This window comes from Falco rusticolus, chromosome 13, assembly GCF_015220075.1.
Source record: "Falco rusticolus isolate bFalRus1 chromosome 13, bFalRus1.pri, whole genome shotgun sequence".
In the NCBI taxonomy this organism is placed as follows: Eukaryota; Metazoa; Chordata; class Aves; order Falconiformes; family Falconidae; genus Falco; species Falco rusticolus.
The window spans coordinates 27,835,970-27,852,406 of record NC_051199.1 but is presented as its reverse complement, the minus strand read 5'-3'; the positions used below and the strand labels follow the sequence as shown (position 1 = coordinate 27,852,406).

The 16,437-nt window shown below is 37.9% G+C and overlaps 1 protein-coding gene and 1 non-coding gene across 3 annotated transcripts in view; both read right to left on the bottom strand.

Annotated features, from left to right (window-relative positions):
• Positions 1-90: 90 nt before the first annotated feature.
• Positions 91-16,437, bottom strand: part of KPNA4 (karyopherin subunit alpha 4) — a 28,864-nt gene continuing 12,517 nt past the window's right edge. The window contains exons 6-17 of one of the 2 annotated variants that reach the window (XM_037407645.1): positions 15,509-15,604; positions 15,301-15,386; positions 11,873-11,959; positions 10,627-10,796; positions 10,490-10,534; positions 9,038-9,169; positions 8,668-8,796; positions 6,968-7,072; positions 5,242-5,313; positions 4,370-4,532; positions 3,127-3,221; positions 91-2,006 (exon numbers count right to left, since the gene is read on the bottom strand). In XM_037407645.1, the coding sequence (XP_037263542.1) occupies positions 1,908-2,006; positions 3,127-3,221; positions 4,370-4,532; positions 5,242-5,313; positions 6,968-7,072; positions 8,668-8,796; positions 9,038-9,169; positions 10,490-10,534; positions 10,627-10,796; positions 11,873-11,959; positions 15,301-15,386; positions 15,509-15,604 (1,279 nt within the window). In that variant the 3' untranslated portion in view covers positions 91-1,907. The remainder of the gene's footprint in view (positions 2,007-3,126; positions 3,222-4,369; positions 4,533-5,241; positions 5,314-6,967; positions 7,073-8,667; positions 8,797-9,037; positions 9,170-10,489; positions 10,535-10,626; positions 10,797-11,872; positions 11,960-15,300; positions 15,387-15,508; positions 15,605-16,437) is intronic. The other variant, XM_037407646.1, reaches the window with a different exon arrangement.
• On the bottom strand, positions 8,043-8,334 carry LOC119157129. The gene has a single exon (XR_005107394.1).

The window sequence follows — 16,437 nt, the reverse complement described above, 5'->3', positions numbered from 1 at the left end:
CAGAAATGTCAATGTAACTTTCATCAAATGACCTTCTGCGCCTTTTGATGAAAACTGGAGCATAGATTAAAGACACACTGAATACAACACTGTTGCAAGTTTTAATGTTTATTTCCCCAAGACAGCCTAGCCTGCACTCTACTTGGATAAATTTCACAAGCTAGTTTCCGCTGCTTCTAGTTTTAAACTTTAACCATGTTTCTGATGACAAGGAATGCTGCAAAAATACTCTAGTCCAACAAAGAGTTATGATCACAAAATAATCTTTATCCATTCTACAGTGTTTCAGAATTACCAGTTGATTTTAAAACACAAGGTAGATATAGATGCTAATGGTGGCTAATCTGGTATGTTTTATTATAGCAAACTGTTGTTCATGCAACACTTGTGCTCAAAGGGGAAGGCACAGCATTTCCTACAATGAGCCACCTTATAAAGAGTTCATTTTGTACAAATTTGTAACTTCACCTTTAATTTAGTGTGCAGAACCTCAAAACTGAGGCATTACTCCAATTATAAAAACACTTGCATCCTTTTTGTGCAAGTTTTAAAAATACAAAGTTTTCTCTCTAAAGTGGCTCAAAATAGATTGTTCATGGCTGCCTACATCTAAGATAAAAAGAGTCTAAAACAATTGGATTAGGCATATTAAAGGTGTTCAAACCATGACTTGATTTGTACATCTATTCACACCTCTTTTTCGGTCTTTATTCGGCAGTACATATGCACCAAATTTCATTTTTAGAAGTTTCCATATCATTTTCATAGAAAACAAAGTTTGAAAACAAGTAACATTGAAACACAGCACGGTATTCTACCACAACGGAAACATTTGGTTACAGGACTCAACAAAATCTAAAAATGAACTATGCTGTAGATTACCACATGCAAAGGTCTTCATGTTATCTTTGAAAATGAAAAGGATGAGATTTTATTACCACATTTTACTGCTTTCTACTATTATGGCAACTTGTGTACTGCAACACAGTCTATTTGAAGGGAAATGTATGTTTTATTCATGCAAAAATCTACAAATTAGTTTTGATGATATGGAAAGCTTTTCATAACATCAAACATTCATCTGGTGCAAATGCACAGGGAAGCCTTCCTGAAATTCTGACTTTACAAACAACTAATAAGCCATACAGGAAAGAAATTGAAAATAACTAAAAGAAAAATAAAAGGGAAAAAATAAACCAAAGAAGAAACACAGGCTGCAGGAGTAAACCAGAGTCTGCTGCTAAACCGGTCTTTTGTTTTTGTGTCCAGTGTAAGTTAACACTTATGAACTCATTTTGATGATTTACTAGGTTTATTATCAGCCCCCTGAAGGCGAATCAAGCTTGCATGCGTTCACATACAGCATCACAACCATACTCTCGTACACACGCCACTCCAGGACTAGGAGCCTGCTTCAGGACTGAAGAGCCCCGTATTTGAAACATGAGCCTGGCTCCACAGCATCGAGTCCAGACATTCATTCAATGGTGTCCATTCACACGGTGCTTCATAGCAAGGCCTGGGCTCATTCTCCTTGGACTTATATGGGCATCCTATTCTCTTATGCTTACAAGGCTTGATGATGATAGTACTGCATTTCCCCCCAATTGCTCTAGTAAGTCATTGTTCCTTCTCAGGCACTGAAGATCTTTGACCTGTAGCCCTTTTTCTTTGAACAATCTAAATAAGCATTCAGTGTGAAGTTTTTCATTACATTTTGCCACTCATTCTCACTCGCACCCACTCGCCATCTTGACTTCATTTGGGCTTTTCTGTGATTCCAAATGAAATCTTCACATTTTCTTTCCCGATTTAATGCAGCAGCGGATCCCATGAGCCAAGATTGATGGATCAAACCTTTTTTTTTTATTCAGTGCTGCATTGTACCTAACTTCCAAAATACCACTCTAAAACTGGAACCCTTCTGCTGGTACATTGGCAGATGAATTGAAACCAAATGTTCCGCCTTGTATTGCTTCTGGAACAAGGCTAGGATCTTCATCAATCTGTAACAGAACGAGAACATCGTGAGTAGGAATAGAAAGACCAAAGCCTCACTGAAAAGGAGCCTGACAATCCTAAAGAGCATCTACCTCTCCGCCTAATACACCACCTTGCATCAAGTCTTGCCATTCTTCTCCCCAATTTAGTAAGCACACTCCAGTGATGAAGTGATTTAGGGCACAATGGTTTCACCCGTAATTAGGGGGTAGGCTATATGGCACCCAATACTCTCTCGTTTATGTAGTTTTCACTCCTGGAAAGTATAGTGTCAGCCACATCACCCTTATGGCCAGCTTATAAACAGTCACAGTTCTTAAGGCCAGTATCATTATATCAAGTAAGGATTAAGCCAAAACTGCAGTTTCCACTTAAATACATAGTATAGAGATTACCAAACTGATACTAGATTAAATTCCAAGTCCTGCTGTATATGCAAAATTTGAGTCGCTAAACAATGCTTGTGTTTTATTGTCCATATAAAAGGAAAACTTCAGCACAAAATAAACTTTAATGCAGACAGTAGGGCACAAATGCAACTGAGCTCTACCATTTTTGCAGTAACCTGCTCCCAAGAATTCTTCAACCAAGTGGAAAACCCTCTCACTTCATGATATGGACTGATATGATTGCATTTCTTTTACATGCAATTAACTTTTATAACTTAAAGTGCATACGAATTTAAAACCTTACTTTGATTTGTGTTACATGTTTAAAATGAAAAACAACATTCTTAGTCAGCACATCCTACCTCTGAAACTACTAAAATATTTCAAATAGTTTGCTGCTTTGCTTATGAAGCAGAATTACCAGAGTCAGTACTCAAGTCAGCAGGGAGCTTATCAAATGTGAAATGTCAAGTTTAGTCAGAAGCTGACAGTTAAAAGAACTATTCAAAGCTCAGTATTTTAATCTCTAGAGATGAGGCTTAAATTCAGCATGAGATCTCTAGATACTTCATCATGAAGAATGGTAAGATATGCAGCAGGTTCACATAAGGGCTCATTCTTCACTGAAAAATGAAACAAACCTCACAGAGCAGGCTTTAGAGCTGTTGCCTTTATCTTGAACCATATTTATAAACACAATTAGAAAAGCACGACTGCAGAGCAATTGCGCACTTACATCATCTGAAGAGAAGAACTGATCAATGATCTCATAAGCCAGTTTGTAGATGTCTTCATTTTCATGGTTTTGTAGCTGTTCAATTTTCTCCAGGCCTACAATAAAGACACAAGAAACGTAATGGAGTTAGTTACTAAGTTCAGGCAAAACAGCCTGCTTTCTCCTTAAGGCCTCATCATACAAAAGAATTGAAAACAAATCTAGGAATAGAGTGACTATGAATAAGATGCTGTTAAACTCATTTGACATGCTTAAAGCATAAAAGCTTTTTTAGAGATTTGAGGAAATAAAGAGATTGAAGAATACACACCATGACCAAAAAAAAAAGTATGAAAGGTCAATTCCAGCAGTGATAGTACTTCCCTTCTCTTCTCGCTATGAGCGGTTAAGCTAATCTGTCGAAACGCGGTGAGGGCCAAGCACTAATATGTTCTCCCTTTCCACAAAAACAACTTTTCAGCACCTGGTGTGATAACCCCAAGCTGTGACATTCCAAATCCACATACTGTTGTGTGGCACACATGCATCAGTTACTGACCCTTAGCTTCATTATATAGCAAATACCTTCAGCACAGTGTAAGTCACTTGCAGACGTGAGTAGAGCATACATATAAATATTTTTCAAGTTCAGACAAGCAGAGATTTACAGCTTTAGGCATGAACACGCCTTTTCTCCCCTCCCAGCCATCACCAATCAATTAAGCTTTCCCCTCTGACTATCCAACTCCGTATCAAAAAAATCCCATAGTTTTTTTACCTGTGCCCAAATTTAATACCACTGCTCTATCATCCTTGAAGAGTGTCAATCAACTTCAATGGCAACCAGTATAGAGAAAGTTTGAAAGCCATTAGGCAATTAAAGCTATCATATTCCTGCAACCATTGCGCACAGAACTTTTTTCCCCAGATTCACCTGGATATGACTTGTGCATGACTAAGGAAGGTAAGCATAACACCCCTATATTAACATAAACTAATTTGTCATGTACACCAGACTGTTATAAAATTAGCATCTAATAAACTTTATTGCCATTATCCAGCTTCTCCACATTTGACTTATCATGAACTTGATCAGTTAGGAAAAGCTGAGTATATTCACCTGGCAGGCATGAACAGGTCACTTTCTTAACAGGTTTGCTTAGAACATCTGTGCCAACACACAATAAAGCCAACAACAGATACACATGGTAGGAAGCCAAACCAACTATTTCTCAAAAAAGTATCAAAATATTAAGCATCATACCTCCACACTCTTCTATAAGATTGGCTATGGTTTCTGCTTCATCTTCAGCCATTTTTAATATATTACTTAGTCCATCCAGAACCACCTGCACAACTTGTGCATCTTTTACTGTCAGCAAATTGCAAAAGGGAGGAATTACATTTTGTTGAATTAAGTATGCCACCTAAGGGGGGGAAAAAAGCAAACAGTTAAACCAGGAACGTGACAGAAGCAAACATTTCACCACAAGCACACATGCAAACAACTTTAATGAAGTCAAAGTTCTCCAAGTTACCCAACCAGGTAAGGAGTATTCTGAGCAATTGCTTTCAGAAATTCTTGTTTTGGAGCATGAACAGGTATAATATGTATTATGTTACAAATTTATTTCAAGTCTAGAACACATAAGTAGTAGATATTGTGAATTTTTCAGTATTAGACATGGTATTTCAACCTCACCTTTGAAGAATGACACCACCACCCCAGCCCTGCCACAAACCTCATATTCTGGGCTTATAAGAAACTGGTATGTTTCTACTAAATGGCTACTATCCTTATAATTATCACACTCTTATCTGCAGGGAGAGAACATAAGAGATGTTGAGTGACCAAGAATCTCCAGAGCCTGAATGAAGCCATTCACAGCTGCTAGGCCACCCTAACTGAGGAGCTTCCATCCAAATCCCCACTGATACTCCCACTCTCAGGTCATTCCAGAAATGACAACTGAAGTTCATGCTTAAATCTCTTGTCCAAAAGGGAAGACAGTTCCTTAACAGCAGAGGAATACAGACATTCATAATCCTGGCACAGAAGTCTGAACCAATCAGCTGATATACTCTCTCAAATGCACCCAAGACAGACAGTGGGCCTTTTCTTAAGGTTTGACTCACTTGGTCTTTTCTTCCACTGATCGTTAAGTTGCTTATTGCCCAAGCAGCTTCTTTCTGAGTACCAAAGTCACCCTAAAAATACAACCATAAGTAGAAATAATCATTCCAGTTCTTATATTACCAAGTATTCTACTAAAAGCTTGTATTTGTTACAGTCCACTCTGCATGGTATCACCACATCAGTTTTCAGTAAGTAGGGAAAGTAACGAACAGATCCTGTAGATGTTTGTGTTTGAGTCCACTGAGAGTGCTCATCCCTTTCCTGCAACGATGTTTTTAAGAGGAAGGGAAACCTGTCTGCATCAAAGTAAATAAAACCTGCAGTACTCTCACACTCCTTATCAACAGCTGTCACATATTACAGTGAGAGATAAGCAGTAAGTGTCAGTTTTGATAAAGCACTGTACGTGCTATAACTGCGCCTGCCTCTGAAATTAGTCAGCTCAAGTCTGCTTATTAAAGAGAAAGGTCTCCCAACACCTTTCTCAATGATTAATAAATTGGCAGTTAACGGAACTATTTGTGAACAGTTTTATGTTACTTAGGGGAAAAGACAGGTATTTCTTCAGTCTCAACCCCAGCCTCCACACTGAAGCAAGATACTGTATCTTTGTCACAGCTGAACACATTATAAGGTTGGCATTTGTCATCCTTCTGCACTTCATGAAAGAAAATCAAGTAATGAATCAAGCAAGAAGTAGTAAATGTCTGAAAGATAGAAGTGTTGTGCTGATCCTGTTCAAAAACATTCTTTCAGCTACCCTTCTTTCCCACAAAGGAAGTGTGAGAAATCACACTTGGGAGCACAATGTGGTTTGGAAGCTGATTTTTTTTTTACAAGACACTAATACCCAACAACTGAAAAGAAATACAGGTATTTTAAGTCACAAGTGATGACTCATCACCACTCCACCTCTAGTACTGAACAAGCAACTAGTGACTTTGTGAAAAAACGTGAGAAAGGCATTCAGAAGTGTCGACTGCTTGATTTTACTACTTAATAAAAAAGGTAATAAAAGCATTAATCTCAACAAGCTTCATCTATTACTGAACAGAAGCACACATCCATACATGCATAGGGTGTTGCTTTTCTACGGGAAAAACTCTGAACAGACGCAAAAGCTACGATTATTTTCTATGGTCACCTGTTCTTTGTTGATGCAGTTTTACTTGTTGAAAAACAAAAAAATAGATGGGACAACTCCAGTCCATGACCTAGTATCACAGACCATCAACTGGAATACTCTCAGACCAGATATATGCAGTAACACAACCAGGTTAATAAATGCCACTGTTGAGCACTTCCTCCTTATGTTTCCAGGTAACAGAGGGCACGGAAGGACAAAGTCCTTAAGCCCTGGCAAAATGCTAGGAATTAATTCAATGCTGTTCCCAACCAGACCTCTTCATGCCACACAGGAGAGCAAAGAATTTTATCCCTTTTGTTCCCTAAGTGAGAAAAATAATTTAAATGAGATCTTGAAGGACCTGAGATTCCCCTGATCTGCTTCCTTTCCCCAATACATCTGGCACTTAACATCTCACAGCACTTCACAGAAGAAGTAACAGCAATGTATTTTATCTTGCAGCATACAAAAAGCGCTCAAGGGCACAGTTTACCCCTGCCCCCCACATTTACAGTATGATGTAAAACATGAAGCAAGGAATTAAATGTCACTTTCCCCAATTAAGGAAACAATCTGTTAAATCCTACTTGTTATCTAACCTTATCTAGAAGATGTATTATCATTGGAACAAGGTTTGCATCTATTACTGCCTGAACTTGCTGCTGATTTCCTGCAGTGATGTTAGATAGGAACCACACCGCTTCCTGCAAAATGAAAGGATGCGAGAACTTATTAATTCAAATAGTCTTCTACATCATTTATTTCACTACAGCAAGATTTTATACATGCATATTTTTATATCTGCAATCCATACACTAGCAGATCTTAAATACAGTCAAGTATTGTATCACTTTGTACATAGCTACACTCCTAGTAAGTAGACTAGACACACACGCAACAAAGCAGACAGCCTGCACTCCACAAAGCTCTTCAGTCTTTCTTTGTTACCATGTTACAGCCAAATACTCCAAATCCACAGATTAAGAGGAAAAAATATTTGGAGACAAAAAAAAAAAAGTCACAGGGATACAAACAAGCACTCATAATTGATTCTGTTACTGAAAATGAGCCGTTTTCAGCTGATGGCCCGGTGAGCTCCAAAATGCATTATAGTTCCCAGACAGGTGTAGCAGAAGACAGTATGTTTTTGACCTGCTTCATAATGTTTCTCCTCTTAGTGTCAATCATCAACAAAATGCAACACCTACTACTTAAATGCTTGCTTTTCAAGAATATTATGAAGTTATACGATCATTCTGTCCATAAGCCCAGGACTCTCTCCTTCTAGCAAGAACCAACAGCAGGTGCACAAGAAATCATGTAAGACTATCTTTTCCCCAGTAGGCCCTCCCAGTCCTGAACAACTAGAATTTTGAAACAAGTCAAAGACTGTATTTGGATTCTTACATTAAAACAAGGATTGAGAGGCCCCTACCCCCCTGTTTAAGTAGGAATCTACAGTTTGGTCAAGAAATAAAGTTTCACATAAAATTTTAAGCGTATTGAGAGTAACAACTTTTAACCTTACAGTTGGTAAATTTCTCTTCCATAGAAACTCTCCATCACTCCTTCTCAACCCCCTTCTCTCAACTTACCTGGCTTCACAACATTTTAGATTAGTAGTTCTCTGAACATGAGATTCAGAAATTCTCACATTTCATTCAACTGAGTCTCTCAGATCAGATCACAGGATCACTTTCATTAATGAACCTGTCAGAGATTTCGGATGCCTAGGCTTATCCTGGTGGGCTTCTTTTGGGCTTTAATCATTGGCAATGTTGTAAAGTGGCACCCCAGAACTTAACAACATGCCTCAGATGCACTCCGGAATCAGCACTGCATTATCAGTGCCCCCATTCAAAGCCTTTTCTATACATGCAGGCATACACACACACACATTCCCTACCCCCACCCCCCCACACTCCATTCAAAGAGACATCCAATTATCTCTATTTCATCACTTCCAAGAGAGTCAGTTTAATTAAAGTGACATTTCACATATCAGGAACTAAATTCTAAGTCAACAGTCAGAATAAAAAGACAAAGCTTTAATTTAATAAAAATCCAATTGAAAGAATCAGGAAACAACATTCTTGTCAAGTAGGAGTTTGCAGCTCCTTAGAGATTTTTCTACAGTTGTTAACTTCAAGAAAAATTTTAGCACCCTGCCTGCTCTTGCCATGAACTGGTATAAGCTCGATTACTCAAATCTCTACCACACCACATTATGTGGAATGCGAAACAGCCAAGTCCCATATAAAACAGTTATCAATTGAGTGCAATCTCTGCAGTTACCTACCTTATTAATTTTTTCTTTGGGATGTGTCAGAAGTGCTGGAAAATGTGAAAGGGCTTCACAATTCAGAACTACCTGTGTCTGTTCATCGGTACCAGTGACAATGTTTCCTACAGCTCTCAGTGCAGCAGTCTGAAATAAAATAGTTTCTTTAAAGAGAGCTCTTTTAACCAAAGATTCTTCTGGTTGTGCACATACTTTCAAACGGCAACAGTTAAAAAAGCAAAAGTTTTTATGCAAATGCTATACCACACAGGAACAACTTGTTTGTTCAAACACTGTTCAAGCTTCAACATGAACTACAAAAAGAAACTAACTACTTTCTCTAGTATTGTATTTTGAACAACACTTCCTTAAAGTTATCTAAACTTACTTGCACTTTAACTTCTTGATGACTGAGAAGAGGAACCAAATGTGGTACTATTCCGGAGTCTATCACCATCTGGATCTGTTCATTGCCAGCATCCGTTAGATATGAGAGCGCCCAGACTGTATCTACTAATATCTAATAGTAAAAACATTTATTTTTAAATAGTACAGAAATATCACAAGTCTCACAAAACAAGTTAAAAAATTCTCATTGTGAAGCCAGAATTGACACAATACAGCAAAACCCCACTTTGTTCTACAAGCTTCATACATTCCGCTCTACACAAGTTTGAAATACAACTGCTGTTCAACCTGTTCTAGCTCCAAAGAACACAGAGATTAAAAAAACGGCCAACCAACAGCTAAACTGCTCACTACAGCTTAAATTCTGAAGGATATAAAAGCAATTCCATTATTTCTGCTCTTTTCATGAAGTACTGGTACACAATGTGAGACAGGAAAGACTCACCCTGGAAGGGAGATAAAGCCCTAGCAAATATTAAACTGTGAGCATTTGGTACTCTCAGACCAACGTACATCCTATGGCATCAAGTTAATTTTTTTCTTGGCATTCCAAAGTTTAAGAAAAAGCTGTGATATTTTGTTAAACATCTGGCACAGCAGCACCTAGACTGAATTTCCTCTCTGTGCATACATGCGTGTATTCACACACAGAAAAGCCAATTTAAAGAGCAGTAAATCTGAACATTCCAAGTGACAGCTTACAAAGACAATGAGCAAGCATTGTTTCAGCTGGTAACTCTTGACTGATTCACAAATACAGCTGTTTCAAAAAAATTCAAGTAAACTTAATTTCACCTACTTACATACAAGAAATGAAATACTATAATTACTATGCAAACATTAGTTAATACACTTCCGTATAATTTGTTACAGCTCTATTGCCAATAACTTAAGACAACTGAGCTACAACTTCACTAGAAAGCAAAGGAAGTTAAACCATTCCAACTTGCTTAGGCAAAAAGCTAACTTATTTCATAATTTCAGTAGTCTTGCTCATTTACTTCACTATTAAAATAACCTAATATTCATATTTAACACCTCAAATTATATCTAAAGCTAACATTTTACATATGCAGACAGTAGTTTCTCTTTCATTTACAGTTTTTTATTGCAACCGCAAACTTACATGCTAGTCAAAAAAAAATCCTGTATCTGCACATGAATGTTCACAGAAATGTAACTGAAAATGCATTTTATTTGTAAGTGTACGGAAATTACATGCAAGTGAATATTTGCAAATATACAGAGAAATACCAGGCAAAAAATCGTAACTGATACTTAAAAATAAGCAGTTATTAGAAGATACCAAATTAAGTTTGCAGTAACAAAAGGGATATTCTTTTTAATGAAAAAAGTTAATTATGAAAAGCTTTATACTTCAGCTAGAAAAATATACCAGAACACAAAACTGGCTTTAAGTGGCATTACTTACATTTACATCTGTGTGGTGAATTAAAACACAGAGCGCTGGAAGGATCTAAGGAGGAAAAAAAGCATCTGCGTTATTTTTAAGTCAGGCAGACACTCAATTTCAGTTTATTTACACTGAACAGTGAATAATTCAGTCACCTCCTGAATGGTTTCCATCGGCGGTGGAGGATCTTTGTGACGGCACAAATTGACCATGACCCAAGTAACATTTCTTAAGAAAGTTATGGGAATAGATGGGCTGATGAAGGACAGCAGTGGTTTCACTACTCCAAGACTAATAACATAATCTCTACACTGGGGTCCATCACCTGTTTGAGAGAAAGGATTACGAAGAAAAAGATCATCCTACACCATTCACAAAAAATCTGACATCGGCACACTTAAACTTCAGCTATTTAAAATGCATACAAGGTTAAAGAATATTTGCCTTGGAAAGACGCATGTTAAGTACAGAGATATGTACCTCTAGATATACATCCATCATAAAGACATTTATATAAAGCTTTAGAAAGACCTGTGGCTGCCTCCCTAATTGCTGCATTTTGAACTAATCACTAAATGTAGCTAAATTCTTAACAGAAAAGGTATTCCATAATTTATAGCAGATGTACAGGCTGGGGTGGTGGTAGACAATGCCAAACCACCGAGAACTGTTGATAGCCCAATGTATTCCTGAAGATCCCTTCACAAAGTTTATAATCAATACTAAAATATCCCAAGAGTAGGTGAAAATTGCCTGAACAGATACTGTCATCTTCATATCTGAAAGATAAGCACACTTTCATCACTGCCTAGGTATCACTACCATTGACTCGAAAGCAGCATCTGACGTGTACTGCACACATATCACTAACAGCTTCAGGCAGTTGCAATACTGTGATTTTGTTGGTCTCCCTCTTAAGGACTAGGCATTTCTAAAACATCAGACTGCCGAAATCCCAGTATGTCAGAACCAGTATTAGTCCTCAAGCACTACAAACATAGTCAGGGCTGTAAACCACCAAGCTAATACTTGCACAAAAAGAAAAATCAAATGAAAGATCGAATGATCACAACTTATCTTGAATTCAACACAATGTATGTAAGCTCAAGCAAAACTTCAGAACTCAATGCAGAACAGTTTTTGTTTTAACAATCTGCACATCTGTTTGCCAGTAATTCTTTTTCCTGTACCTGGAGAGAAAGTATGTAGGCATGTGGTTTTGGGTACACACCATTGATACACAACAGAGACAAGAGGAAGAACAGGGTAACTGCCAGTCTAACAGCTGCCTTTTGTCTCATAGTTGAACACCTCCAAATTTAAGACACAAAACCCTACCTATTTTATTCATTCAATACCAAAAGGAACTTCGAAGTTTTTAGCAGCAGGAGTAACACAAACCTATGATATTTCCTAGAGCCCATACAGCTTGCTCACAAACATTTTGATGAGGTGAATGCAGCAGTCTCAGAAAAAGCGGCACAGCATCTGAAAGATACAAACAAAACCCCATGCAACTGTTAAGTAAACTGAAGTTTAAATACATCTCTCAAAAGACAAAATAGTTCACATAATCAGCTCTTAAGTTTCAGTACTGCATGAGAAATTTTTCTCCTGGTTAAGTATTGGTCAAAACTTTACTAACTTCTTACTGAAATAAACCACGCTGTAACAATTCTTCCTTTACTGCACTTTCTTACAGAGCCCACATTTCAGAATATTATTAAAGCAACTCTTAAAATAACCCAGCATTTTAATTTGTTTGCAAGTCTCAAACGCTTACTGAAGCTTGTTAGGACTCCAAATTTAGTTATATGTATTGAATTTAGAAATTCTGTGTTATTTCTATCAGAACCAACAGCAAAGCAGTAACTGTTTAAGACCAACCTCACTCGCTCAAATTAGCCTACTTAACAGTGAGCAGGTACACAGCTACGTTATTGACTGGCAATGTAGTGAAGGCGGCAGGACAGGAATTTAATTTGTTTCAATCTTACTGATTTACAGTACCTCATACGCCTCCATCACATCTTTACCAGTAGTAAAGTATGTGCCAGTTGCTGGTCCTAGTACTTGCAGAAAGCTAACTACTGAGGGATCTTCTGTATACATTGCCAGTGCAGAGCTCCAGGCAGCACTTCAGTGCACAACTTCACCTGTGGCTCTACCACCAGGAAATCTGGTTGATCAAGCACACACAAGTAGCTGTGCAAGGTAAACTGCACCAAAAGAACCTCTGCTGCCAATACAGATGCACTACTAAGCACCAGGCCATTGCGTACTTTTCCCTAACATTTCCAACTCTACATGCAGTATCTTTTGATAACCGTTATGAAGGTACGTGTACAGCAACAGCAGCCGTTTCTACAAATCTAGTTACCTTGGTCTCCTGAAAGCTAACAGATGCACTCCTCAATGTGAAGTCTCCTTTTATATCACAAGTTTTGACTCTACTCAATTTGCGACCCATTATCTAACATACTGGCATAACCTAACTGACCACTTCAGAAGAGACTGTTCAGAAAAAAGCCAACTGACTGAGCAGTAAGAAAGGGATTCAGAAGGCAACACACAGAACTCCACAACTGTTATCAAGGCAGCTACTCCTCTACCCTATGTTGGTGTCAGACAGGAGAATGCTCGCAATATTTAGAACTAAAGCTAAACCAGTGTTTCAAACACATTCTACATGCACCGCATTTAGATAACTGATCCTTAGGATTCTTTTATCACCAGCATGAAATGCGCTCGCTTACATGATTTGCTATGACAGATTAGTCTGTATGAAACAGTCACTTACTTTAGGTCACATTTCGAGAGGCTCATATTTTTAGCGAGATTCTCTCAATGTAAATCATGTTTTGCTAGAGAAATAACAAATCACAATAGATTCCGTATTTCCTACTAAATAAAAGTACTTTACAATGCCTGTATGCCTGTAGAAAAAACGTCCCCAGCAAGCATATTCATAAGTAGTTTTGGAAAGATTACAGCAGACCACCTTTTTCATTGAAATAAATCATTGCAAGATATAAACCATAGTTTCTTCTATTATAGCTATTCAATTGGCTAACACAGTGCATACATGCAGACCTAGCTAAATCAGAGATCATCACTGAAAGAACTACTACACTTGGTACTCATCTTTCATCCACTGATAAGGCAGGTTTAAATAAAAAGAAGTGTTCCAGATCAGAGGTGTGGGACAGATTATACATTCATTAGATTTCCAAAAGAAAACTGAGGATGCAACTGGGAAAGGAAGAGGAGGAGGATGAGAAAAAGGGAAGTTAAAAGTATGAGCAAAGATGCATACTATAGTGGTCAAATCCAAGCTATACCAAAGTTAACAGGCTCTTAACACAGAGTTTGTAAAAGCAAAAGGCAACTGACCTTGCAACCAAAGCAATCTCAAAACATACATTCCCATTTAGAAAAAAGAATCCTTTAAGCTGAAGCTGCCTGCCTTAAATTCCTTCACATCTGCTGTGGAGAATTAACCTATTTTTCCATTTAAAGATTTCTGAAACACATGCAGCCATTTAACAGAGAAGATAGTGCTAAGAGCTTTCTTATGAATACTTCTTTTTTTTCTAAGCATAAAGCCAATAATACACAGTTTGTGAGAAGCCTGTAACCGGTTAGCACTAACAACAAAAAAGAAACAATCTTCTTTGATCACTGAAGAGAAAAAGCCAGCCATGGAATATAACAAACATTGACATTTCAACAAACAAACCACCACATGTCTTAGAAACTGTACTTACTATATTGAATAACAGTTCCAAGTAGTTCTAAAAAGTCAATATATGATGGTTGTGGTGGGGGAAAACACACAAAAAAGATCACACGTAATTCTATGTCTCTTCATTGTTGGAAGAACAGCATGTTTAATGGTATCAGCAGCATGCACTGCAATATAACACTGATTCCAACCATTAAAGCTACTGGTATCTCACATAATATAAGTTTAACGTATTTTTTTTTTTCCATAAATTTTAGACAAAAGTTTGTTTTACTGTATGTTTGCTTCTTCCATAGGTCTCAAGAAGCTCTGCTGTTTTATTCATTGACTTCAAAAGTCTGCAGACACTTCTCCTAAATTCTGCTTTATCAACACAAATACTACTTTGACTTAGGACATGTTTAGAGTACAGAAGAAGGTTTGCTTTGCTTGGCAACTCAGATTCCAAGTCCAACAACAACTCCTTTCCGTGCTTCAGATTCCTCAAAATATAAAGGACAGCGTTTTTTCTTCAACTTCAGTTTGTAAGAGAATTCGATGTCAAGCACCCTCTGAACTTGGTCCGCATCTTTTCCTCCCTCTTCACAGTAAGATAGGAAATCCCTCCATGGGAGTTTTTTTAGGTGGTTTTTTTTTTGGTTTGGTTTTGTTTCAAGTTTTTTTGTTGGGTTTTTTGAAGTTTGAAAACTGGAAACCAGCAGATATCGACTCTGCTAAAATAGTGTGAGTTTCCAGAAGACATTACTCACCATTGGGAAACCCAAATGAATTTAAAATCTGAGAAAATGAAGAACAAAAGCAGGTGTGCGCTTCAATTGATGCTGCTTGCCAGAGAAGAGGTAGAACATCTGGCAGGAGACTTCATGGGCAGGTCCTTCAGCGACGTGCCTGTGATTGACAACTCAATTTCAACCATCCTGGCTATCGCATGAAAGGACCAACCCTATCATGTGGATTGGTGAACATGCTTGAGATAGAGAGGAACAGGAGTGTGGATGCTCTTTACAGTATCATTCAGATGATCTTATTTTTGTGGAAGCTACAGTGCGTGCTTTATCAATGATCAAATACTGTTGGGACTTACTAGATTGAACTACTGCCTGTGTTTGCTCAGAGGTTCCAGAGGCAATGTTTGTCAAAGCCCATGCAGCTTCAAACTGTAAAGAAGGACTGCAAAGTAAGAAAAAAAAAATTGTTAAATGAGTTTTCAAATCAGATGCCATAGGCACATTAGCTAAATACCAAGAATTCTGGCAACAATTAAAACATTCTGGAGTTTCAGAAATACTCACTTGTCATCTCTTTCAAGACAGTGCACTAAAATAGGTAATATTCCTGATTTTATTAGATCGTCAATTGGTGGATTGCGATCACTGGAAAGCAGTTTTCTGTTTAGGAAAAGGAGAAAACACAAGGCTTAACAGGCAAATCACAGAATGAGAAGTCATGACTGTAAAGGATCTCTGGAGGCTGTCTAGCCCAACCCTCCCACTCAAAGTGGGATTACTGCCGACACTAGATCAGGTCAGTAATGGCTTCCCTTGGTTTAGTTTTGGAAACCTCCAAGCACAGAGATCCAACAATCTCCCCTGACAAACTGTTCCAGTGCTGCACTACCTTCTGGGCTGGGAAGTGTTTCCCCAGTGTGTTTCATACTCTCAAAGACCAAGCAGGATTTGTTTTCTCCACTTTAAGCAACAATAACTAGTCCTCAAAATTGAAAAACTGAACTACTGAAAAACTGAAGTCATTATATTCATTGCCCATTTCAGTTGCCATGTTTTCTTTGACTACTTTTGAAGTTTATTACCAGTCAGTAAAATAAACATCACTAGTTACTCAGTTACACCCTCCTAAAGCTTCTTCCTCCTCCACCCAACATGGGAGATCAACAAAATATGGCTGCTTTGATGGGAAAGGCAGAAACTTGTTTCTTTACTAAGGACATAACGTCAGACAGCAAGGATTCACAAAGTACTACTGCAAAGAACAGAAGTGTACAAATTTCAGTTTTCAATCGCTTTAGCTTCACCTTTCTACAGCTAAGGAATGCAGGAGAATGAAGGAAACTTCTTGGAGGCAACAACTTGGGCTGTCACACCAAACTTCTACTAGCAGTGGGAAGAGAGATTATATACAGTCATGTCTTCACATACCAGCCTATTCACAAACACGCAGAAGGCCTGAAGAACTCAGAAACTAGAAACCAACTTTTCACTGC